General features: G+C 37.2%; 1 protein-coding gene across 3 annotated transcripts in view; it reads left to right on the forward strand.

Annotated features, from left to right (window-relative positions):
* The window catches only part of GABRB1 (gamma-aminobutyric acid type A receptor subunit beta1), a 389,072-nt gene that overhangs the window by 290,234 nt on the left and 74,056 nt on the right, over positions 1–24,782 (forward strand). For all 3 annotated transcript variants that reach the window (XM_032632382.1, XM_032632383.1, XM_032632384.1), the window contains exon 5: positions 13,647–13,729. In XM_032632382.1, coding sequence (XP_032488273.1) covers positions 13,647–13,729 — 83 coding nt within the window. The remainder of the gene's footprint in view (positions 1–13,646; positions 13,730–24,782) is intronic.

Consider the following 24,782-nt stretch of genomic DNA (forward strand, 5'->3'; position numbering starts at 1 on the left):
AATGGAAATCAAAAGAGAGCTGGAGTAGCAATTCTCATATCAAACAAAATAGACTTTAAAATAAAGACTAAAACAAGAGACAAAAAGAACACTACATAATAATCAAGGAATCAATCCAAGAAGAAGATATAACAATGGTAAATATTTATGCACCCAACATAGGAGCACCTCAGTACATAAGGCAAATGCTAACAGTCATAAAAGGGGAAATTGACAGTAACACAACAATAGTCGGGGACTTCAACACCCCACTTTCACCAATGGACAGATCATCCACAATGAAAATAAATAAGGAAACACAAGCTTTAAATGACATATTAGACAAGATGGACTTAATTGATATTTGTTGGACATTCCATCCAAAAACAACGGAATACACTTTCTTCTCAGGTGCTCATGGAACATTCTCTAGGATAGACCATATCTTGGGTCACAAATCAAGCCTTGGTAAATTTAACAAAATTGAAATCATATCACGTAACTTTTCCACCACAACGTTATGAGACTAGATATCAATTACTGGAAAAAAACTGTAAAAAAATACAAATACATGGAGGCTAAACAATACACTACTAAATAACCAAGAAATCAAAGAGGAAATCAAAAAATATCTAGAAACAAATGAGAATGAAAACATGATGACCCAAAACCTATGGCCCAAACCTATGCAGCAAAAGCAATTCTAAGAGGGAAGTTTATAACAACACAATCCTACCTCATGAAACAAGAAAAATCTAAAATAAACAACCCAACTCTACAGCTACAGCAATTAGAGAAAGAAGAACAACAACAAAAAAAAAAAACCCAAAGTTAGCAGAAGGAAAGAAATCATAAAGATCAGAGCAGAAATAAATGAAAAAGAAATGAAGGAAACAATAGCAAAGATCAATAAAACTAAAAGCTGGTTCTGAGATGAAAAACAAATTGATAAACCATTAGCCAAACTCATCGAGAAAAAAAGGGAGAAGACTCAAATCAACAGAATTAGAAATGAAAAAGGAGGAGTAACAAGTGACACTGCAGAAATACAAAGGATCATGAGAGATTACTACAAGCAATTATACGCCAATAAAATGGACAACCTGGAAGAAATGGACAAATTCCCAGAAAAGCACAACCTTCTGGGACTGAACCAGGAAGAAATAGAAAATATCAACAGACCAATCACAAGGACTGAAATTGAAACTTTGATTAAATATCTTCCAACAAACCAAAGCCCAGGACCAAATGGCTTCACAGGCGAATTCTATCAGACATTTAGAGAAGACCTAATACCTATCTTTCTCAAACTCTTCCAAAGTAAAGCAGAGGGAGGAACACTCCCAAACTCATACTATAAGGTCACCATCACCCTGATACCAAAACCAGACAAAGATGTGACAAAGAAAACTACAGACCAATATCACTGATGTACATAGATGCAAAAATCCTCAACAAATTACTAGCAAACAGAATCCAACAACACATAAAAGGATCATACACCATGATCAAGTGGGGTTTATCCCAGGGATGCAAGCATTCTCAAATACACGCAAATCAATTAACGTAATACACCATATTAACAAATTGAAGGATAAAAACCATGTGATCATCTCAATAGATGCAGAAAAACTTCTGACAAAATTCCCCACCTATTTATGATAAAACCCTCCAGAAGGTAGGCATAGAGGGAACTTACCTCAACATAATACAGGCCATATATGACAAACATGCAGCCAACATCGTACTAAATGGTGAAAAACTGAAACCATTTCCACTAAGATCAGGAACAAGACAAGGTTGCCCACTCTCACCACTATTATTCAACATAGTTTTGGAAGTTTTAGCCACAGAAATCAGAGAAGAAAAAGAAATAAAAGGAATCCAAATCGGAAAAGAAGAAGTAAAGCTGTCATTGTTTGCAGATGACATGATACTATACATAGAGAATCCTAAACATACTACCAGAAAACTATTAGAGCTAATCAGTGAATTTGGTAGAGTAGCAGGATACAAAATTAATTCACAAAAATCTCTTGCATTCCTATACACGAATTATGAAAAATCTGTAAGAGAAATTGAGGAAACACTCCCATTTACCATTGCAACAAAAAGAATAAAATACCTAGGAATAAATCTACCTAAGGAGACAAAAGACCTGTATGCAGAAAACTATAAGACACTGATGAAAGAAATTAAAGATGATACCAACAGATGGAGAGATAGACTATGTTCTTGGACTGAAAGAACCAAAATTGTGAAAATGACTATAGTATCCAAAGCAATCTACAGATTCAGTGCAATGCCTATCAAACTACCAATGGCGTTTCTCACAGAACTAGATCAAAAAATTTCACAATTTATATGGAAACACAAAAGACCCCAAATAGCCAAAGCAATCTTGAGAAAGAAAAACGGATCTGGAAGAATCAGGCTCCCTGACTACAGACTATATTACAAAGCAACAGTAATCAAGACAGTATGATACTGGCACAAAAACAGAAATATAGATCAATGGAACAGGATAGAAAGCCCAGAGATAAACCCCACATATATGGTCACATTATCTTTGATAAAGGAGGCAAGAATATGCAATGGAGAAAAGACAGCCTCTTCATTAAGTGGTGCTGGGAAAACTGGACAGCTACATGTAAAAGAATGAAATTAGAACACTCCCTAACACCATACACAAAAATAAACTCAAAATGGATTAAAGACCTAAATGTAAGACCAGACACTATAAAGCTCCTAGAGGAAAACATAGGCAGAACACTCTATGACATAAATCACAGCAAGATCCTTTTTGACCCACCTCCTAGAGAAATGGAAATAAAAACAAAAATAAACAAAAATGGACTTAATGAAACATAAAAGCTTTTGCACAGCAAAAGAAACCATATACAAGAAGAAAAGACAATCCTCAGAGCAGGAGAAAATATTTCCAAATGAAGCAACTGACAAAGGATTAATCTCCAAAATATACAAGCAGCTCATGCAGCTCAATATCAAAACAACAAACAACCCAATCCAAAAATGGGCAGAAGACCTAAATAGACATTTCTTTAAAGAAGATATACAGATTCCCAACAAACACATGAAAGGATGCTCAACATCACTAATCATTCGAGAAATGCAAATCAAAAGTACAATGAGGTATCACCTCACACTGGTCAGAATGGCCATCATCAAAACATCTACAAAGAATAAATGCTGGAGAGAGTGTGGAGAAAAGGGAACCCTCCTATACTGTTGGTGGGAATGTAAATTGATACTATCACTATGGAGAATAGCATGGAGGTTCCTTAAAAAACTAAAAACAGAACTACCATATGACCCAGCAATCCCAGTACTGGGCATATACCCTGAGAAAACCATAATTCATAGAGTCATGTACCACAGTGTTCGTTACTGCACTATTTACAATAGCCAGGATATGGAAGCAACCTAAGTGTCCATCGACCAATGAATAGATAAAGAAGATGTGGCACATATATACAATGGAATATTACTCAGCCATAAAAAGAGAAGAAATTGAGTTATTTGTAGTGAAGTGGAAGGACCTAGAGTCTGTCATACAGAGTGAAGTAAGTCAGAAAGAGAAAAACCAATACTCTATGCTAACACGTATATATGGAATCTAAAAAAAACAAAAAAATGGTTCTGAAAACCTAGGGGTAGGGCAGGAATACAGACGCAGACATGGAGAATGGACTTGAGGACACAGGGAGGGGGAGGGGTAAGCTGGGACGAAGTGAGAGAGTAACATTGACATATATACACTACCAAATTTAAAATACATAGCTAGTGGGAAGCAGCCACATAGCACAGGGAAATCAGCTCTGGGCTGTGTGACCACCTAAAGGGGTGGGATATGGAGGGTGGGAGGGAGACGCAAGAGGTAGGGGATATGGTGATATATGTATGGATATAGCTGATCCACTTTGTTATACAATAGAAGCTAACACAACATTGTAAAGCAATCATACTCCAATAAATGTGTTATAAAAAAATAAATAATCCAAAACATGAAAAATCTATATATTCATGTAAGTGTTTATTAGCTTTCATTTAAACTAATAAAATTGAAAACCACTTAAATGTCCAGGATAAAGTATATTGTTTCGCACTGAAAGTTTTGCAATCCTGATTATTATATATTAAGATTCAAAGTGAAGAAGAGAGAACCCTAAACATGGTTACAAGTATGCCAAAAACCCCACAGCCACTGGGGAGGGGGTTGAAAATAAATATACCACAATGCTGTTAGTAGTCATATTAGAAGTAATATTTCCCCACTAATTTCAGAATATTTTTTAATGTGTTACTTGTTTAAAAAGAAAAAGGATGATGTCCCAAGCCCTGCTCTTATTCTTATGGGGAGCTGGAAATTTTGCACAATTTATACTACTGCCTTACTTGTATTTGTTTAGGTTTTTTTTTTTTTGCTTTTGTTTCCCTACATAAAGCCATTCTCCTAAGACAATGCAGTATTTTAATGTTCTGTCACTCTAGAATCTTATTTCAATCCTTCAGGAATACCATTTCAAGATTACTCTGATTACCCCTCAGTAAATGTGTCACCTCTTTATTCTGAGAGAACTCACCATGTGGCAACGCAACAGAGCAGTTCTGCAACTAAGCCAAAAAAAAAAAAAAAATTGAATAGCTGTGAAAGAAGATCCATATCTTTGCTTTGTCTCCTAATTCTGAGTTCTTATTTAACTATCCTGCACTTACCAAGTCATGGCATTCCATCAGAAGTAAACATTTTCTTTGAATTTGACTTTTACTATCATTTCTAAGTCCATTTCGCTTGTTTACAGGTTTATTATTATTTTAATTCCTCACAGTTTGTCTACTACAGAAATTGCTGATGATCAAGATAATGATAATAAAAGATGCTCTGATTTAGAAGGGGTAGCCTTGGTATTTCTGCCACCTAACACATATCTCAGCTAACTATTCCTAGGAAACATTAAGCATGGTAGAAATTTAACACATGTTCTTATACTCCACAGATATATGAATATAGTGATATAATTTGGGGAAAATAGTCTATTTTGAACTCAGTGAGACATAAACATAACTGAGATTAGCACTGGGTCCTTGGCAAGGGTCTATTAATTACTATTGCCCTGTGAGTACTTTTTATGGTTGTTGTTTCCCTTCCTCAGGCTGCTCTGATTTATGAACAGCTTTTCATATTCACAAAGTGGTTCATGAATCACTCTCGTCCAACAGAAATGAATAAAAATGAGCCCATTTACACAACATTTGGTATGTAGCTAATTACCTGAAAATGACGGCTTGGGATTGCACTGAGAAGTGTGTCATTAACATTCAGCACAAAGAGTACAAAACAGAGGGAGAAAAGAAAGTAGAATCAAAAACTAAAAATATAAGAGGAGCAACAAGAATGCTATTTATTCAGTGTAGATTTTTTTTAAAGCATCACCAAAGAGTACCTTCTGATGTCACCCAACAGAGGAATGTTCAAGCAAAAAGCAGGAAATGAAATGGTTAAATACAATGTAATTTCAACTTTATCAAACAATATACTTAGAAGAAAGGAAGTTAATAATCAAATTGTGGTGATGAGATTATGGATCATTTATTCTATCTATAATTTTCTGTATTTTTCAGGTATTTTACTATGACCCTGCATTAATCTTACAATGCACTTGTATTAGTAATCTTACATGTATGTATGTATTTAGAAGCATATAGTTTAAAAATAATAATAGCTATAGTTAATTGAGAGACTATTATGTACTAAACATTGAACTTGTATGTGCATATAATAACCCTCTTCTTCTTGCCTGTTCTACCCTGTATCCACCTGCAGAATACCTCTGTTCATGGAATACAACAAACTTAAGTTAAGGCATCCAAAAACCAACCAGACACACCAGTCAAATAAGTGTAAGATTGAACTCTCTCCCTCCTGAGTGATTGTCATATTTTCTTGATAATGTAAACATTTCTCTAATGCAAGATATTTGTGTTTCTAGAAAAATGGCAAAGCTAGTAGTCCCAAATGAGAGATAAGCATATCCTCCCTGGTTATTTCTTTAAACCAGTAGACAATGGCTCTATCTTCTGTCTTCTGCTACCTGACAGTACTAAAAAACAAACAACAAAACAAAACAAAAATTATGACAGCAGGAAGGTGCAGTTGGATATTTTTAACTGTTGTAACCTCCATGCTTATAGCATTACCTGATTCCTAATAAGTCCTCTATCATGTTTATACTCATTATTGAGTTGATAAAGGATGTCCTAAATTACTGATAACTAAATGAACACCAAAAACTTATAGTCAGGTCAACTCTTGGTTGTTTAATCTGTTCTACTGCTTGTGGGAGAAATTTTACTGAACCAGTTGTTCTCTGCTTAGATTTATCTGGCCTGAATATAATAACTGGAAAGATAATAAACCTTAGCTCCTGAGTCTGGCATATCTGAATTTGAACCTCATTTACAGACTATATAGACTTGGAAACTTTTTCTAGCCTCATCAGATGTCAGTTTCCTTATCTTTGAAATGGGCATAAAAATGGCATCAACATAATAAAGCTTTTGTAAATAATAAATTAAATAATGCATGTATGGTAGTCAGAATAATGGCCCTCTAAAGATGTCCACGTCTTAATTCTCAGGACCTGTCAATATGTTTCCTTAGGTGTCAACAGGGACTGTGCAGATGGGATTAATGTCAGGATTTTGAAATGAGATTATCCTGGATTATCTGGGGTGCGCCCAGTGTAATCACAAGGCTTCTTATACAAGGAAGGCAGGAGGGTCAGAGGGTGAGGAGATGTGAGGACAGAAGCAGACATTGGAATGATGGAGAAAGATAGAGGAAGGGGGCATGAGCTGAGGAATGCAAAGCAGCCTCTAGAAGCTGGAAAAGACAAGGAAATAGATTCTCCCGTAGAGCCTCCAACAGGAACACAGCCCTATTGAAACCTTGATTTTAGAACGTCAGACCTCCAGGACAGTAAGAGAATAAATTTGTGTTGCTTTAAGCCACTAAATTTGTGGTAACTTGTTACAAGAGCAATAGTTAACCAAAAATATGGTGCTTAGCAGTGTGCCCGTCATATAGGATTCTAACATAATATTAGCTAAGATCACTCTGCCCCTTAAGATCTAGGTAAGAGTAGCTTAAACACACAACCTATTATTTGTGGGAGTCCAACACCTTCCCCAGGGTTGCTGAGGCTTCCCAAAGGGCTTCATGATTTGGCCGTCTCTGGCTTTGAAGTTCAGGTTTTGCTGAATTGGTTTAATTTATAGACTACTGTTCCATGAATGCTGTCAAGATATGGAATTCAGCCACTTTACAAGAATAAAAATAAAACATTTGCATAAGGATTTACTGGGGTGGGACTGCTGGGGAGAGAACATGGTTTAGGTAAATAAAGAAAAATTTATTATAAGAGCAATGTAAAAATCTTAAAATTGAATACCATTCTTCAGAATGTTTTGCTACTCCATCATTTTGCTTCCCCACACCTAATTCCTCTTAAATCTCACAGCAGTTTATCTCCTTTTGTTTCTTTATCACTTATGTCTCATGCTCTCAAGATTTCACCTTCTAATACTAAGGTATTTTCCTAAACATAGTAACTTACCTAAAATAAAATTTGGTGCCAACTGCGAAGATAATACATATTCTTTTCACCACTCCGTAAGTGTTAGCTAAGGGAAAAAATCTATGTACTCATTGGTCATGACTTAGGCTAACCCATCCTTCATCTTTCATTGGTTTCTTTGGATGATGACTCTAACATGGATTAAGGGTACAGCCTAGAGGCCAAAGGGAGCCATGGGACATTCTTCAAACAAACTTAAAGTGATACTGATGTCAATCTTATACTGCTACTCACTATCAATCTCACCAATCTTAGGAGTGTGATTAGGATATAGCATTTTCAGGCTTTTTTCCTCTCTCCTTTCTCATATTCCTTTTATATAGATTCTATTAAATTGTACAGCTATGCTCTACAGAGATCACATTAAAAATTAGAGCTCATCCCTATAAGATTGAAGATTATAGGAAAATCTCAACCATATGTACATAATTCATTCAAGTCCCCATTCTTATTTGCAAAAGTGCACCCTCCATATGTATATATGTGTGCGTGCGTGCATGTGTGTGTGTGTGTGTGTGTGTGTGTGTGTGTGTGTGTGTGTGTGTTTGTAGCTAGGTTTTAAGCTACTTAAGGGCCAGGACTTCCTGGATGTGTCTTATCAGCAATGAGAGTCATGCTACCCTTAGACATCAAATACACAGGAGCTGTGATTACGGTGACTCAGGGTCAGTGACCACGCAGCATACACCTTCATACATAAATACTACAGCAACATGATTTCCGTTCATTCCAAAGTATCGTGGGACCATAGTTTCTAACTAACAGCCTATTACAGTGTTCTGACCTAGCCTTCAAAATGTCAGTAAATTGGATGATAATGTAGGTCATTCTAAATGTCTTTGAAAGAAGAAGACATGACTGTTACGCTGTCATGAATCCGTACCTCTGAGAAGTCTGAGTTCAGAAAAACGGTCAGTTAACACTTTTGCCTTTCGCCGGTTCTACTCTATTATACTTTCATTTTCTATCAGCCAATAATCATATTTTCACACACTGAGAATGAATGACTTGAGTGTGAACAGTTAAAAACAAAATTCAAAAAAATGCTTCAGTCTTGAAGCCCTCAACCTGTCCAGTTTTGTGATCTTTGGCACCTTTGACTCCATAGAAGATTTTGAATATCAGGCTGCTTTAGTCACGATGTGAGAACATTTCCATGAAGATGTGTTAATTAGTTGTAGAGGTGACTAACCACTGCTGAGCAGTTGCATTAGGCAAGGCAAACAAATGGAATACAGAGAGTAGTCATTCTTCGAGATGTTCATTGTTGCTTCACACCCAGAAGACAAGAGCTGGACAGCACTCTGCCCAGGGACATCTCTCTTTTTCTTGATGCACCTGGGAATTCTTGCTGAGTAATTTTTCTCACAAAGAGCTCAGGATACTCAACTCACTCATACATATTACAAAATCTAGAAATGCCAAACTCTTAAATTAGCCAAGACTGACATTCTGTTGTATAAATATCTATGGGCCACATCATGAATTTATGAGTACCTACTTGTAGAGGGGTCCCTGTCTGAGTGAGTCTCAATGATCCCTCTCTTCTTAGATAAGAGACCCTTTCAGGTCCCTGGTGACCATATTTGTATGTGTGTAGCTTTCCTTCCAGCCCTTAATAAATAATTTGGGGAGTGTTAGCACCTAATCCAAGTTGAGCCAATGAAATCCTCTTGAGGATTCAAAATTTGGAAGAGATAGGTCCCAAGAAGGAAGTTGTTTCACTAATGTCAGTGCTCTACAGAGAAAGTCAGGCACTTCCTGCAGCTCAAGTTCCAAGTTTCCTCTCTTTCTGTGTTGTGATGACTCAACTCTCTTTAGTATCTTAATGGGATTTAGGGCAGGAGAAGTGAATTCACACAGGCGATCATTGTTGAAAAATCATCAGGTCATGGGCAAGCTTCTGCTGTGATGTGCAGTTTCCCAAGGTGATGTAAATTAAATTTCTCATATTTATTGATTGCCGAATAGCTCGATCATGATAGATAGCAACAGTCAATTCAGTTATGCTTTCCAAAAGCTGTTTTTTCACCACTCACAACTGTAGTACCCAAACACCTGAGACACGTTATTCATTTTACAGACAATGTTTTGTTGACTTTTCAAATTGCTTTGTAAAAACTCCAGAGCCTTATACTGTGTGAATCAGTGATTCAGCATGTCCTGCTTTTCATATGATGTGGTTAACTAACCAGATGACATGTGTCTAAAAATGATGTCAATTAAATGAGGGAAGCTGACCAGTGGAGCTCAAATGATGTTATCAAGTATCCCAAAATCTCTGTAACAGTTCCACACATATCTTATTTCAATTTTATTTTTAAATATTATAATTATTTTAAAACTATAAGCATGTACACTGTAATGTGTCCTATGCCACTTTCGGTACGCGGGCCTCTCACTGTTGTGGCCTCTCCCGTTGCGGAGCACAGGCTCCGGACGCGCAGGCTCAGAGGCCATGGCTCATGGGCCCAGCCACTCCGCGGCATGTGGGATCCTCCCGGACCGGGGCACGAAGCCGTGTCCCCTGCATCGGCAGGCAGACTCTCAACCACTGCACCACCAGGGAAGCCCGCCACATTTTTTTTTAACATCTTTATTGGAGTATAATTGCTTTACAATGGTGTTAGTTTCTGCTTTATAACAAAGTGAATCGGCTATATGCATACGTATATCGCCATATCTCCTCCCTCTTACATCTCTTCCCACCCTCCCTATCCCACCCCTCTAGGTGGTCACAAAGCACCGAGCTGATCTCCCTGTGCTATGCGGCTGCTTCCCACTAGCTATCTATTTTACATTTGGTAGTGTATATATGTCCACGCCACTCTCTCACTTCATCCCAGCTTACCCTTGCCCCTCCCCGTGTCCTCAAGTCCATTCTCTATGTCTGCGTCTTTATTCTGTCCTGCCCCTAGGTTCTTCAGAACCTTTTTTTTTTTTTTTTTAGATTCCATATATATGTGTTAGCGTACGGTATTTGTTTTTCTCTTTCTGACGAGGTAGATGGACCTAGAGCCTACGCCACATTTTAATGCATTCGAGACCATCATAATATTAACTTGTGCTGCCAGGTTAGCCTGTGCAGAGTAAGCATTAGCTTATGCAGAAGCTTTATCCAAGTAAAGCTTCCTTTTAATCTACTGCTAAGTACCTACTAGAGACCAACCACCTATTAATGTATCTGAACCATCTGCAAAGGTGCCATTGATAATAGCAGCAGTTACAAAGCAGATGGGTAATATTCCCCCCTAATTCAGGGTAGCCCATGCCTGGTCATGTAAGATTTTAGAAGCAAGTGTTTCCATGTTTGTTAGGATTTTCTCAATACCATAGAAATAAAATATAACACAAAAATAATTGGTGCTGAGGGAGATTTAAGACCATAATTCTCATCATAATCCCTGCTTTCAAATGTGTGTGCTCATTAAAATGGATGTCAACATTTGAACTTATATGGCAAATCTATATTAACAACATATGGCTTTCACTTATTTCATTTGTGTTTTATATGTTGAGGTTCTCTATAAGATTTCATTTTATTACAATTTTCCCCAGAGGAAAAATGTTTGAAAGCACCATTTTAGCAGTGCTTTTCAACCATAGCACTACTGACATTTTGGAACAGATAATTCTTAATTGTTGGGTGCTGTCCCAGGCACTGTAGGATGTTTAGCAGCATCCCTGGCCTCCACCCACTAGATGCCCAGTATCCACCCTCCACCCCCAGCCTGACGATCAAAACTGTCTCCAGATATTGTCAAATGTCCCCTGTTGGTAAAAATTATCCCTGGTTGAAAAGAATTGGCTACTTCATAAGATCATAAGGATGGCCACACTTAAGTAATTCCTAGAGAATATTCACATCTTCACACTCTTTTATTCATAAGCAGCTATTAAACAAATAATATAGTAGAGAGATGATGTTTTTAAGCATTTTAAAATATTTATTGTGTTGTCTTATTGAGTGTGTTTGAAACACTTTGCAGACCATAAAAAGAGTGTGGTGGAATTGTAATCCTTTTATGTCCTAAATTCTGGAATACAGCCAGTCTTCAAAGTTTTTGTAAAACACTTAAAAAAAATGTTAATTAAACTTTAAAATTCCTTTTGCTCTTGCCTAATGCTCAGATCAATCTGATTAATTGACCAGTATCCTGTCTAAGAAAGGCTTCAAAGAGAATCTTCACTTTTATCTTTCATAAAGAAAGCCAAAGAGAAATTGGGAAGGTCTAGGATTATTCCTAGTAATGTTTTTAGGAAGAAGGTGCCTGTCAGGTTAACACAAATGACCAAAACAATAACTTTCCTTGACAGCCTCAAAAAACAAAGGTATGAAAAGAACTTTGTCAAATTTACATACACTGTTGATGAGGGTGTAAACTGGCTCAACCTCTATGAACAGCAATGTGGCAAAATTTAAAATGCATTATGCCTTTTTTCTCTCAACAATTCCCTTTCTAGAAATAACCAGTCAACGGAGTCAGATATAGTAGAATGTACCAGTATATTCAGAGCATCTTTATTTGTAAAAGTAAAAGATATGAAACAACATAAATGCCCCCTACAGGGTGATTAGGAAAATAAATCATGGCATTTCCATACAACTCAATACTCTGTAGTAATTTTTTTTTACAAATAGCTTATTATTTACTAATATAGAACCAAATCCAAGATGCACCGTCAATGAAAACAAGCTAGGTTCAGAAGAGGATATGCAGTAGTCTTCTTAAGAAGTTCAGCTGGGCTTCCCTAGTGGCGCAGAGGTTGGGAGTCTGCCTGCCGATGCAGGGAACATGGGTTCGTGCCCCGGTCTGGGAGGATCCCACATGCCGCGGAGCGGCTGGGCCCGTGAGCCATGGCTGCTGAGCCTGCGCGTCCGGAGCCTGTGCTCCGCGGCGGGGGAGGCCACAGCAGTGAGAGGCCCGCGTACCGAAAAAAAAAAAAAAAAAAAAAAGTTCACCCATAAGAAGATATAACTGGGCTTCTATTTGCATTCAGAGTATGTATGGAAATTTTCCAATATTTTAGCTCCTGGGGCTTAAGGTAGAAAAGAAGCTTATTATTAAATTTGAATTTTGAATTTTTTAAATTGTGATTATACATTACTTTGTGAACAGGGACTGTGTAAATAGTTTTTTTAAGAAAAGTATTTTGTCAATTCCAGCGTGATATCAAATGTGTGTATGAGTGGACGAGCCATATGAATTTAAGTTACTCTAAGACACCACAGTCCAGAAAACCAGCCCAGGCATGAGAAAACGGAGAGATAGTGGAAACCCAGGTAGGATATCTAGAGTCAGGATCCTTGGGTTTGCATCGATACATAAGCTAAACTGGAGTTGGTAAATATGGTGTAAACACTGATCCTAGGATAATGTTTCTTTATTGGTTATATGCTATCTACTGAATATAGGTAGACCAGGGTCTCAGAGGTGAATCTGACAAATCTCCCTAATAGTGGGGAGTGTAAGGCATCAAAAGCCATGAAGGATGAATTTTGCTGTTGTTGTTGCTTTTGTTGTTGTGTCATTAGGTTGTAGCAGGAGAGGAAGGTGGGCTTTGACACATAACATAGATGTTCTCCTCCTCATAAAGCCAGACTTGCTGCAGATACCAGCAAAGACATTGCTAGGAGGCTAGTAAATAAAGGAAGGGCCTGGGATAATAATAGCTATAATAATAGCTATTATTTGTGAGACACTTACTAAGTATGAAGCACTGGGCTCAGGGCTTTGCATATATTATCTCTTTTAATCCTCACAGCCATTCTATGCAGTCGGTGCTTTGATTGATAAGGGGACTGAGACTCCTGGAGATAAATTAACTAGCTCAGCCTCACACTGCTAGTGAGCAGCAAAGAAAGACTCAAATTCAATCTGCCTGCTTTCAAAATTTTTAATCACAAAATTTTGATGCCAACTGGTAGGCATGATTCAGGGCTGGGAAGCCTGGAAATGAAAGTCATCGTCATTATGATGTTGTCCTTTCTCTCTCTCACCCTGACAGGATCACAACCACAGCTGCGTGTATGATGGATCTACGAAGATACCCTCTGGATGAACAAAACTGCACCCTGGAGATTGAAAGTTGTGAGTTACTTGGACAGGGGAACAAAAAAGAGGGAGGTTTGCTTGACCCAATTAAATTCCACCTTGTACTGAGTAATTGATACCGGGATATTTTTAGCTACACTACCCTGCCAACTTTTCAAAGGGTTCACAGTAACACTTTCCTCTGTATTGGAGGCTCAAGGTTCATTTCAATGCAATTATCTTTTTGAACCATTAAGGAAAGTCCACTTATTTTAGCTGGACTATTTATAAACTCATGCCTTCTTCTCAGAATCAAATTTCTCCTAAGACCTTCCAATACCCAAGCTGCGTTAATAAGAGAGCAAAAATATTTCAATGTGAAAAAACTTTGTGAGATTGTTTTTGGCTCTATGTCTGTCCACCTGAAGGACTGTAAATTGTTGTCTTTTAGAAAAACACTATGGTAAAGTCTTGTGTGCAATTGTCTTTCTTCATGGGAAGAACAAGATGATAGATGGTATTCATGAGGCTTGTGGTTTAGCTTTGTCCTCTTGAGCTGTTTTTTCATTGATTGCTTTCGTAACAATTAGAATATTTTAGTCACTAAGTTTTAATCTGATTGATTATCTTGGTTTCATTGTTTCTCAACCATCAATATGCAGACATTTGATCCCATTTATTGTGAATACCAGGCTAAGTCTATTTCCTGGTTTTCAGGGGTACAGAAAGTGCAATAGGTAATTAAGAGCATTGCAATACCATTTAATGTAATGTGAGAATAGACATAGTTAGATCATTTAAAATGCTTTCCAGATCTAAACATCAAAATGGTAAAGAAAAATGGGAAAATTCCAGGTGATCCTCTAATATTATTAAACAATAAATGTATTCCCCATTGTCTGATTATTAAGTAATTACATTCATTTTCTAGTTTTACTGAATATAGAAATAGATAAAGATGCTTATGTAGATATATAGATTCAGACCTAGACATTAATGTAGTACCACTAGAACCTGGAATTCATATTATATAAATAGGTTGGCTGAAAGTTATTAATATATGAAAGTATTAATGGTGACTTTTGGTTTAAACGCCAATGACAACCAAATTCAAACTATAGGAATGAAATATAAACCCAGTCATTTATTACTGGTTAATAATATTTTATAAATAAGACAGGACTTCATCTAAGCAAGTAAATCATTAGCTTTTGAAACTGACGTGGAAAGAGAAGGATGCTCATTCATATAAGTTACCTTTTACCCTTGACCTCTCTTCCACTGATTGTGATTTTTTACCTTTGCTTATGCCGGAAGGATATGACAGTCTGTCAAAATTCCAAGATCTTATGTTTACATCATTCACTTGAAGAATGAATTTTGATGAGTACTTGAATTGATTCTGTGCATAAATTACAAGTGCTAAAATTATCAACGTTTTCTCCCAAAATGCATATTTTATTTTATAATGCATATTGAGTCTTCCTATTATTATAGGTTTACATTTTTCTTTAAAAAGGCAATTTTCTTTATTCATATTAGAAAATAGATGACTTTTAGATCCATTTATCATACCATACAATGACCAAAACTATAAATGAGGCAGAATTAAACATAACTTTTGCAGAGCAGGGATGAGGGGTGCCAAAACAATCAGAGAGTCCAAAGTCATCATAAGATATGGTGTCAGGCGATAAGTAGTGACCCAGTCATATGATAATCATTGAGGCAATTCAGTAAGATGCAATCAGTTAACTGGGCAGATGGATGAGGCATGGTAACTGGGACCCTCAGATCAGTTAATATATAGGACTGTAGGCAGCCAGTAACCACCATAAAGTGATCCAACAGTAGATCACAGAACTCTAGTCCCTAAAGATGTTTACCTAAAGCAAAGCAGAAACTCAGGCCTGCAAGAATTTGTGTATTGAGGAGTATATGAAGACAGGAACTTGGGGGAAAGGGAAAAAACAGGGAACTGCCTTCTATTTGCCAGACAAAAGCTAGGCATTAATATAACACCTCTGTAACAGAAGTCTTTCTAACAACATTTGAGAGATAATGTATCTAAGGCTCAGAGAAGTAAAATAACTTACCCAGGGCAACAAGGCAAGGATAGTGGTAAAGTGAGGATTCAAGCCCAGGTAATATATTCTCTATAATAGAATCCTGTAATCAACTGCTGAGCAGGGAAGCAGAACGTCAATGATTAGAAGTATAGCACCAATCAGAACAACCCCCAGCTAGATTGAGGATGCTGAATCAACCAAAGGACTGGTCTGTATTTCCTAAAATTATCCCCAATAAAGGTTAGAGTCGATCCCAGAAGCTGAAGCAGAATTTAGCGCTTAGGGCAAGGGTCAAATGATTGCAACTGTGGATAAAGGGTAGTCTGTGGATGCAGGAAACCAAGTAGTCCTGATTCCATTGACGTTACCAAAAAAAAAATTTTTAAGCCTCAAATGACAACATTGCTTAGCTCTAATACTTTCCTTATGATGTATCCCTTCTTAACAATAGATAAACCAATGTAAAGAGATCTTAAATCTTAAGGGTAATAACTTCAATTGACAAAGTAACATTTGGCAATTATATGGAGTCCAAATGAGCTTTGCTTATTCCTGCCTAAGTACATAATCGATATGCTGCTAAATGTTAATAAATACTGAATCTGTTATCCATATAATTTTTAACTCTTCAAGAAAAAACATGTGTTACATTATTTGCTGAAACAGATCTCCCTGAATTGCCATTTTATGAAGACCATAACTGAGCTTTAAAGTGATTACAAATGAGTGGTTCTAGTGTCAGTTGGGGAAAAGGAATGATAAAGTAGACATTTCACCAATATAAGATTGAACCAATCATACTTTTGTAACCAATATAGTAGAAACTTTACCTACCTTGCAAAATTTACTAGTGTGTATTCTCTTCCATTACAATCCCAAAGATGGGGAAATGTTTTCCTTGGTCAGGTCCTTTGAGAAATATTAAAGATGTTTTGCCTTTCTTTAATGTCATCTAATCTAGTAAAATTAGGAAGGCCGTAAAGCCTTGTTAAATTGAAAATTTCCTTGAACTTGGAGCACATTAATAGCTTCATAGCCCTGGGATGCTATAAATTGAGTTAATGGCACATGGAAAAAAATCAATCAAGGAATTTAGTATTAAGAGGATTTGGAATTTGAAATCAATAAAGCTATCACATAAAGGTTTGATAGCCACAAGCCTCATGGAAATATAGAAAGGCTTTGGGACAACAATCATGAAAGAGTCTAATGCCTCTTCCTGTATATTTTCTGCAGCAACTATTGAAGAAAATCTCAACCCTAATCTTACCCTCACTGTCAACAGATAGTGCCACCTCTCAGTACCTCCCCCACCCCCCCAAAAAAATAGAATCCATTTCAGTTCTGAAATCTCTCAGCGGCCTCACCCATCTTCTTCTCAATGCCCTTATATCCTCACCATTCTAAGTTAGCCCCCTGTATTTAAGAGGAAGGGGTGCTCCTCTTCCTTTTATAAGCTGACCCTGACTCCCTTCTTCCTCCTCTGGTAATTGATTTTCTCAAATTCACACATACCTACACCCCTGATATTTCAGATCCTCAGTCTCGCCCTCTCTGCTACCTCTTTTTTCACAGCCTAAAAACAAGCTGAAAACTCCCCTCGTCACAAAACACCTCTACTCTACCCTCCCACCTCCCCTTCAGCTTTCCCTAATCTCTCTACTTCCTTTTTCTCAAAACTACTTGAGATAATGGTATATTTCTGCTGTCTGTGGCCTCAACTTCCCCTCCACCCACTGTAATTTGGACCCTGCCTACCCATCTCCCAAGTCCGCTGACACCGTTCTCAGAAAGGTCACAAAGGACCTATCTTTACATAACATCTTTATTGCAATGATCTCCAAATGTATAGCTCCAGCTCAGATCTCTTTTAAGCTCCAGATTGATGTACATCGCACTTTTCTTGGCATATCTACTTTGATGTTTCAAAAGCATCTTAAACTTAATTTTCTCAAAACTTATTATCAATTTTTCCCTCACAAGTGAGTTTCCTTTCCAGCTTCCTTAATCTCACTATCCAGCCAGAATCCTAGGATTCTTCCTCTTCCTCACCCTCCTCCCATCCAATCTATTGTCAAGTACCATCCATTCTACTTGCCAGATATTTAGCAAAGCACTTCACTTCTCTCCAGCCCACTGCCACCAATCTTCTCCAAACCACCATGACTTCTTGCCTGAATCATTGTAGCAGTCTTGCTATTGGTCCTCTTATTTTTACCCTTGACTCCCTCCAACTTATTTTCTACCCAGTAGCCAGAGTCGTCTTTGCAAGAGGGCAACTGGATCATACTAGTCTGTGCTTTAGAATACTCAAAGACTTCTCATTGCACCAGGAAAATTCTCCACACTTCCTAATTTGACTTACAAGCTTTTGAGTGACTTCCTCAATATCTCCATTCTCATCTGAAACCATCCTTACCTTGCTTACTGCACTAAATTCCAGCACCACAGGTTGTTTCTTGCAGACCGATCTTTCTTTTATCTCATTATCTTCACCATCTTGTTCCTCTGGTTAAAATGCTTTTCCCCATGATGGTTCCTTTGGCTTTTCCTCATCTTTCAGTTCTCATTTAAGACGCCACCTCCAACAAAAGGCTTTCCTGAGAATCCAACCTTAATTAGTGAACACCCAGTATTCTCTTTCAAAATTCTGTTACTTTCCCATATAGCACTTAGCAGTGTTTGTTTGCTTCTGTGTTTATGGTTTCTTCCCTCTCTGGATTAGAAACTCCATGAAGGAAAGGATCATTGTTTTGTTCACAACACGATAATTAAAACCCAGCCTAGTACCTGACAATAAATATCTGTGAAATGAGTGTATGCTAAATTTCTTGGCTCCAAACTTTTTGAGTCTTTTGAATTTTGAAAGATAAGTCTAGTCTTAATTTTTTTCAGATAAGATTTAAGGAAGGTATTTTTTGACTTGCAGTAAAATATTCTTTCATTTATACAATTTTATATTCATGCTTTAAGACCATCTCAAAAATTTAAGATTGTAAATATTCAACCAAGAGCCAGATAGGGGAAAACCTAACATTTTAATTATTTTAGGAATTTTCAAAGGCTGGTAAACGTGATAAACCACCAGTATGGTCTTTTTGCTTCACTTCAGTCATGAACTGTCTACATCCCTCCCACCTGAACCACAACCAATTTATCAAACAAAGGTAACATTTAGTGATACCTGGTTATTTTTATACTTGTTTCTTTTTATTTTATTTTATTTATTATTATTATTTTTTTGGTACGCGGGCCTCTCACTGCTGTGGCCTCTCCCGTTGCGGAGCACAGGCTCCGGACGCGCAGACTCAGCTGCCATGGCTCACGGGCCCAGCCGCTCCGCGGCATGTGGGATCTTCTTGGACCGGGGCACGAACCCATGTCCCCTGCATCGGCAGGCGGGCTCCCAACCACTGCGCCACCAGGGAAGCCCTGTTTCTTATTTTAAAAAATGGCTTGGAAATTTTTAACTTGGGCATTGTCTTAGTGTATTCAGTTTAATGAAGCATCTATTCAATCCATCTCTTAGTCTCAGAATATTGTCATCGTATTGATTTCAACGTGTTGGTAGTAGCAACATCTACACAGAATGTCAAGCCATAGTCATGTTTATTTCTAAAATAATTTTTTCTTTGTCCACAAAAATAGCAAGTGATAAGAAAAACATGTCTAATAAAATGACCTAACTTAACTGTGGAAAATTCCCTGAGAAAACGTGAGGTTTACAGAGTTGAAATGCTAAGTTTTCATTATATAATATGTTACATTAACACCTGGAAATAACATTAAGTATAGTGTCCAGACATGAGGCAGGAGCAGTTCTACAAAAGCCTTGTAAAGTCACACATGGAGAATTGTGCCCAGTTCTTAATGCCATATTAAGATAATTTCCTTCAGAGGAGGAGACCAAGATATTTGGGAAGAAAATTTTAGGGAGACATAATAGCCATTTCTGAATGTTTAAATGCTATCAGAGAAGAGAAATCTTATATTTGGTGTTTCCCAGGGTATTAATCAGGATTCTCCAGAGAAACAGAACCAATGGGATGTATACAGATAGAGAGAATGAGATTTATTATAAGGAATTGGCTCATGCAGTGATGGAAGCGGATAAATCCCAAAATCTGCAGGGTGAGTCAGCAAACCAGAGAGCTGATTGTATAGTTCCAGTCTGAAGGCTAGCAGCCTTGAGACCCAGGAGGAGCTGATACTTCAACTGAGTCTGAAAGCAGGAAAAGACTGATTGTCCCAGTGCAAAGATAGGCCAGAGGAAATCTCTCTTACTCTGTAGAGGGTCAGTCATTTTGTTCTAATTCAGGCCTTCAAGTGATTGGATGAGGCACACCCACATTAGGGAGGGCAGTCTACTCAGTGTAGCAATTTAAACGCTAAGCTCGTCCAAAAACACCCTCGTAGGAATACACAGAATACTGTTTGACAAATATCTGGGTGCCGTGTGGCCCAGTCAAGTTGACACATAAAATTAAGCATAACACCCAGAGTGCTAGATTTGAACCCATTCAATTCAAATAGCATTCTTAAGTGGTGACCACAAGCCACTCTGTGTGCAAATAAGTAAGTGCTTATGATACAGCAGCAACCGAGCAGACAGGTGGCAGAAGTAGCGGGAAGGTAGATGTAGAATTGAAAAAAAAATACTATCCAATGAGCAGAAGGGCCCATTCATGAAAAAAACCCCCCCTTAAGAAAGACTTCCCGCCAACAGAGACACTTCAATTAATTGGAAATGGCCACCTACCAGTTTTAATACAGAAAACATTCCTCATTGAGAGGGCTGTTAATTACATAACCTTAAAGATCTCTTTCAGCCCTAAAATCTAGCACTCTGGGAGTCTGTTCAATTTAGTTACATTACCAGTAAATTACTTTATGTGCTTGCCTAAGGTATTGGTTATAAAGTGATCCTGATTTATAAAGGATATTAGAACATTAAAAAAAGTTATGAATACATGAACATAAATACTCACAAGAAAAATATGAAATATAGGACAATTATAAGCAAAGCCTTTGAATCATCCTTACTTTATTGCTGCCTTCCACATCATTAATTCTGATCTGAAATAACTTAAAAATAGCATCTACAACATGCTGCACACTTTCTATTCATGGATACTAAACACCAAAAATAACAGAAGTAAATTGAACTTCATGAATGATTCATGGCTTCCCTTGCGTCTCCATTGTCAAGGAAATTAGCAGCATTGGATATCTCCTTAGATAAATTTGATTTTGCCATATTCAGTAGACTACTCAATGAAAATGAATATTTCACATTTATGTTCATAGAATTGTTAATGAATTTTAGTGCCCATAGCTTTTTTGTTGAGCAGAGGGGTGGGTGTAGGGAAGACAGGAACCTTTTCTGAATTAATTTATTCCTTTTTCCAGGCTGCTTTTTTGAAACTGTGGGAAAGCAGTCTTTCTGAAAAGTCTCTGATCTTTTAAAGTTAGAAAATAAAAACCAGTGTGGGAATGGAGGTCCATTTATTAAAATTAGTTTCATAATCAACTTGTCTATAAAGTTAGCCATTTAGCTGTTCACTTCTACCCTATCGACAGTTTAAGTTTATTTTCCATGTATGGCTATGTAGATGGATGAGGAGATCTCTGATTTACAGATTTAGATTTCTGGAAATTTCTTCTCTTCTTGATGCTCTAATGGATGACCATTTTGCTACTAGCTTCCTAAGAGGAAGTCAAAATAAAGGGTATTGTTTTGTCTAAAGGTTTTAGGTATTAACCAAACACTTAAAGACACAATTTTGAATGGAACTTTGATCTTCTAGAACTGGACACCCTTGCTAAACTGAGGGCTTTGGTTCACTTAGGATCCTAACTTGATAATAACGACTGCTAATATTTATTGACTATATATTATGGGCCAGGCACTTAACAAAAATTTCCTATTGAACATTCACCAGAACCCTATTGTTTTACTCCATTTTACAGAGAAGGAGCTCAAAGCACCGAGGCAGTTACTTGTCCAGGTCACAGAACTGTAGTGTTCCAAAAGGCATTTGAACTCAAGCAATCTGACTTGAACGATTTAATCCCCCTTCATACTGTCCTCAGAAAACTCCTTTCTGGCTTCCCCACTGTGTGGGAGTTGGGTGGTTTGGGGGTATGCTCTATCTGAATGCAAAGCAGACACCTGAAAACAAAGCAGGTTTTAATTGGTCCTTCTCTCTACTGAATCACTCTCAGTTCGGCTCCTACATGGGCATTTATTTTCTGACATTCTTGCCAACGAAAATGAACGTTGATATAACTTAGTAAAAACTTGCATTTTACCAGGTCACTTCTACAATTGCAACAGATCATACAATGGTCAGAAACCCTTCTTCTTCTAAATGGCTAGAGATACGCTTCCCTAAATCGTTTTAGTACAGCATTAGGCTTAACTGACTGCAATGGTGCTGTAGTTTCAAAGTCCATCCATTACTCATAATTGTGGTTCATGAACATCTATAACCTTGACAATGGACATATTCCTGAGAGGTCTTGACTTGGTTTCTTCTGTGAACCACATCCATATAGGAACCATATAATTAATATAGATAATTTAGTTTTCATTTCAGTGTCAATTTCCATGTTTAAACTGCTTTTTTCTTATCTTTAAAATCAAAGATTTTAAAAGGGAGATTTAAAAAAAATATTGATATCATGACCCCACCCCAGACCAATAACATCAGAATTTGTAGAAGAGGAGCCCTTTGGCAAGCACTTTTTTAAGCTCTCCAGGTGATTTTAATATGCAGCCATGTATGACTGCCACTGCTCTAAGGCTGTCATGCTTTAAATTTTTGCTTTTCAATTTTTTTCACCATCCCTTCTAATAGACCCAGCTCTCTAAATGGGAAACAGAATGGAAACATAGAAATAAAAGAAGAAAGTACAGCAAAGAACAGAAAATAACACAATTTCTTTCAAAGAAAAAAAAATCACTGAAATGATCAAAGGAAAAAAATTTAAACTATTTTTTCCTTTATCCCCTCTGGCAGAAGGCTCCATTGTTTTTTTTCTTTAAAGGTGCATGTCTTGACATAAATAAGTAGACCAAGGGACCCTGCCTATTATTGGAATTAAGTGCTTCAATCAGATTTCCAAATCTATGTAATGAGTCAAGTTGTTACAAGATGCTACTCTATTTTGAAAGCCCTGATATATATACCTATATTGGTATGAATGCATTCAGTGAAACTTTAATTTGTATTATGATGCTGTGGTAAATGGAGTTATCTACTTGGGAAAGAGGCATGGGCATCAGCTGTTTTTGTAACATTATAATGTTAAAAAAAAATTAGTTAACAATTTACTCCTGAATGAATACATAGCAACAGGCTTTACAGGAATAGTTTTTTGTTTGTTTCTGTTTTTTATTTTACTTTATTTTTTTAATTGAATGAAAGATTCTTTAAATCCTATAGTGCTTTACAGTTTTCAAAAGTTTCACATACATGATTTCATGTAATCGCATAATAACCCTTTTTCCCCCACCCCTATGTTGCCCCTCCCCCTTCCCTCTCCCCACTGGTCAGCACTAGTTTGTTCTCTGTATCTGAGTCTGTTTCTTTTCTGTCTTATTCACTAGTTTGTTGTAATTTTTTAGATTCCACATGTAAGTGATATCATACAGTATTCTTTACAGGAATAGTTTTATCAAACCGAAATTGAGCAAGGTCCATTTCTTTCAACCATAAAAAATGAAACAATAATTTCTGCGTACATCTTCATCTCCCACACCCTGTCTCATATGCACTGACTGTCCTCAGTGTGATTGTGTGAAAAGAGCAGATTTGTCGCAGAGCTCCCACAAGCTGACTGCATTGATTCCAAATAGATTGTATTCCCAGGACTGGGATTACGTAGACCTACAATTCAGACAAGAGATTTCACTGAGTAGAGCCAAAGGGTCACCTGCTCTTACCTTAAAACTGTCAGAGTGGGAACCCATCACTTGTCTGATATGTTCCCTGAGGTGCTTGTCAGACATTCATGCGCTTACAGGGATCTTGTTAAGATTGCATTCTGGTTTAATGAGCTTGGGCTGGGCCTGAGGGTCTGCATTTCTAACATATACCCAGGTGATGCTGGTGCTATTGGCCTATGGACCCACACTGTGAGTAGTAAGAATCTGGAGTAAGTTAACAAAAAAGAAAACAAAAAACCCTGTCTCACCTGTGCTCCTCCTCAATATGCTTTCCCAGCCTGTTTGCTTCCTACTGAGATTTAAATAATTAAGCCGTTGTCACAGTGGTTGCTCAGCACTTGATTCAAAAGAGTTTTGAGTTTTAAATTAACCTGAGGCAGAAAAGTCATTTTCAGATGAACCTGAATAGTTCCCAAACACTGAAATCTGGAACAGCTTAGATGCTGTTAAGCACCCTGGGCGTGTAACATTCCTGGCTTACTCTTTAATATATGGAAGATTCCCAGCTGTAGTAGGTCATTAGTACTCTTAAGCCCACACTAAAAATAATATTTGGTTGAATATTTTGTACTTAGAAAGGATTTAATTTTAATGAAGGAAAAAATAATATTCTATTTGATTTTCTTTTTTTAAATTTTTATTGGAGTATAGTTGCTTTATAATGTTGTGTTAGTTTCTCCTGTACAGCAAAGTGAATCAGCTACACGTATATATATATATCCCCTCTTTTTTGGATTTCCTTCCCATTTAGGTCACCACAGAGCATTGAGTAGAGTTCCCTGGGCTATACAGTAGGTTCTCATTACTGATCTATTTTATACATAGTAGCGATAATGTATATCTGTCAATCCCAATCTCCCAATTCATCCCACCCCACCCTTTCCCCCTTGGTATCCATACGTTTGATCTTCTGGTCTCCAAACTAGAGCTTTTAGTGGAAGGAGCATAGAGTTATACCGTCACTATCTAGAGATCTGGGATTTAATGAGTCATTCTGAAGAATTCAAGTTTGCTAGACTTTAACTATTTTGATGCAAATCTTTCTCAATAGAGAACTCTAAAAATCATCTATTCTTTTCTGATGATTCAG

This window comes from Phocoena sinus, chromosome 5 (genome assembly GCF_008692025.1).
Source record: "Phocoena sinus isolate mPhoSin1 chromosome 5, mPhoSin1.pri, whole genome shotgun sequence".
In the NCBI taxonomy this organism is placed as follows: domain Eukaryota; kingdom Metazoa; phylum Chordata; class Mammalia; order Artiodactyla; family Phocoenidae; genus Phocoena; species Phocoena sinus.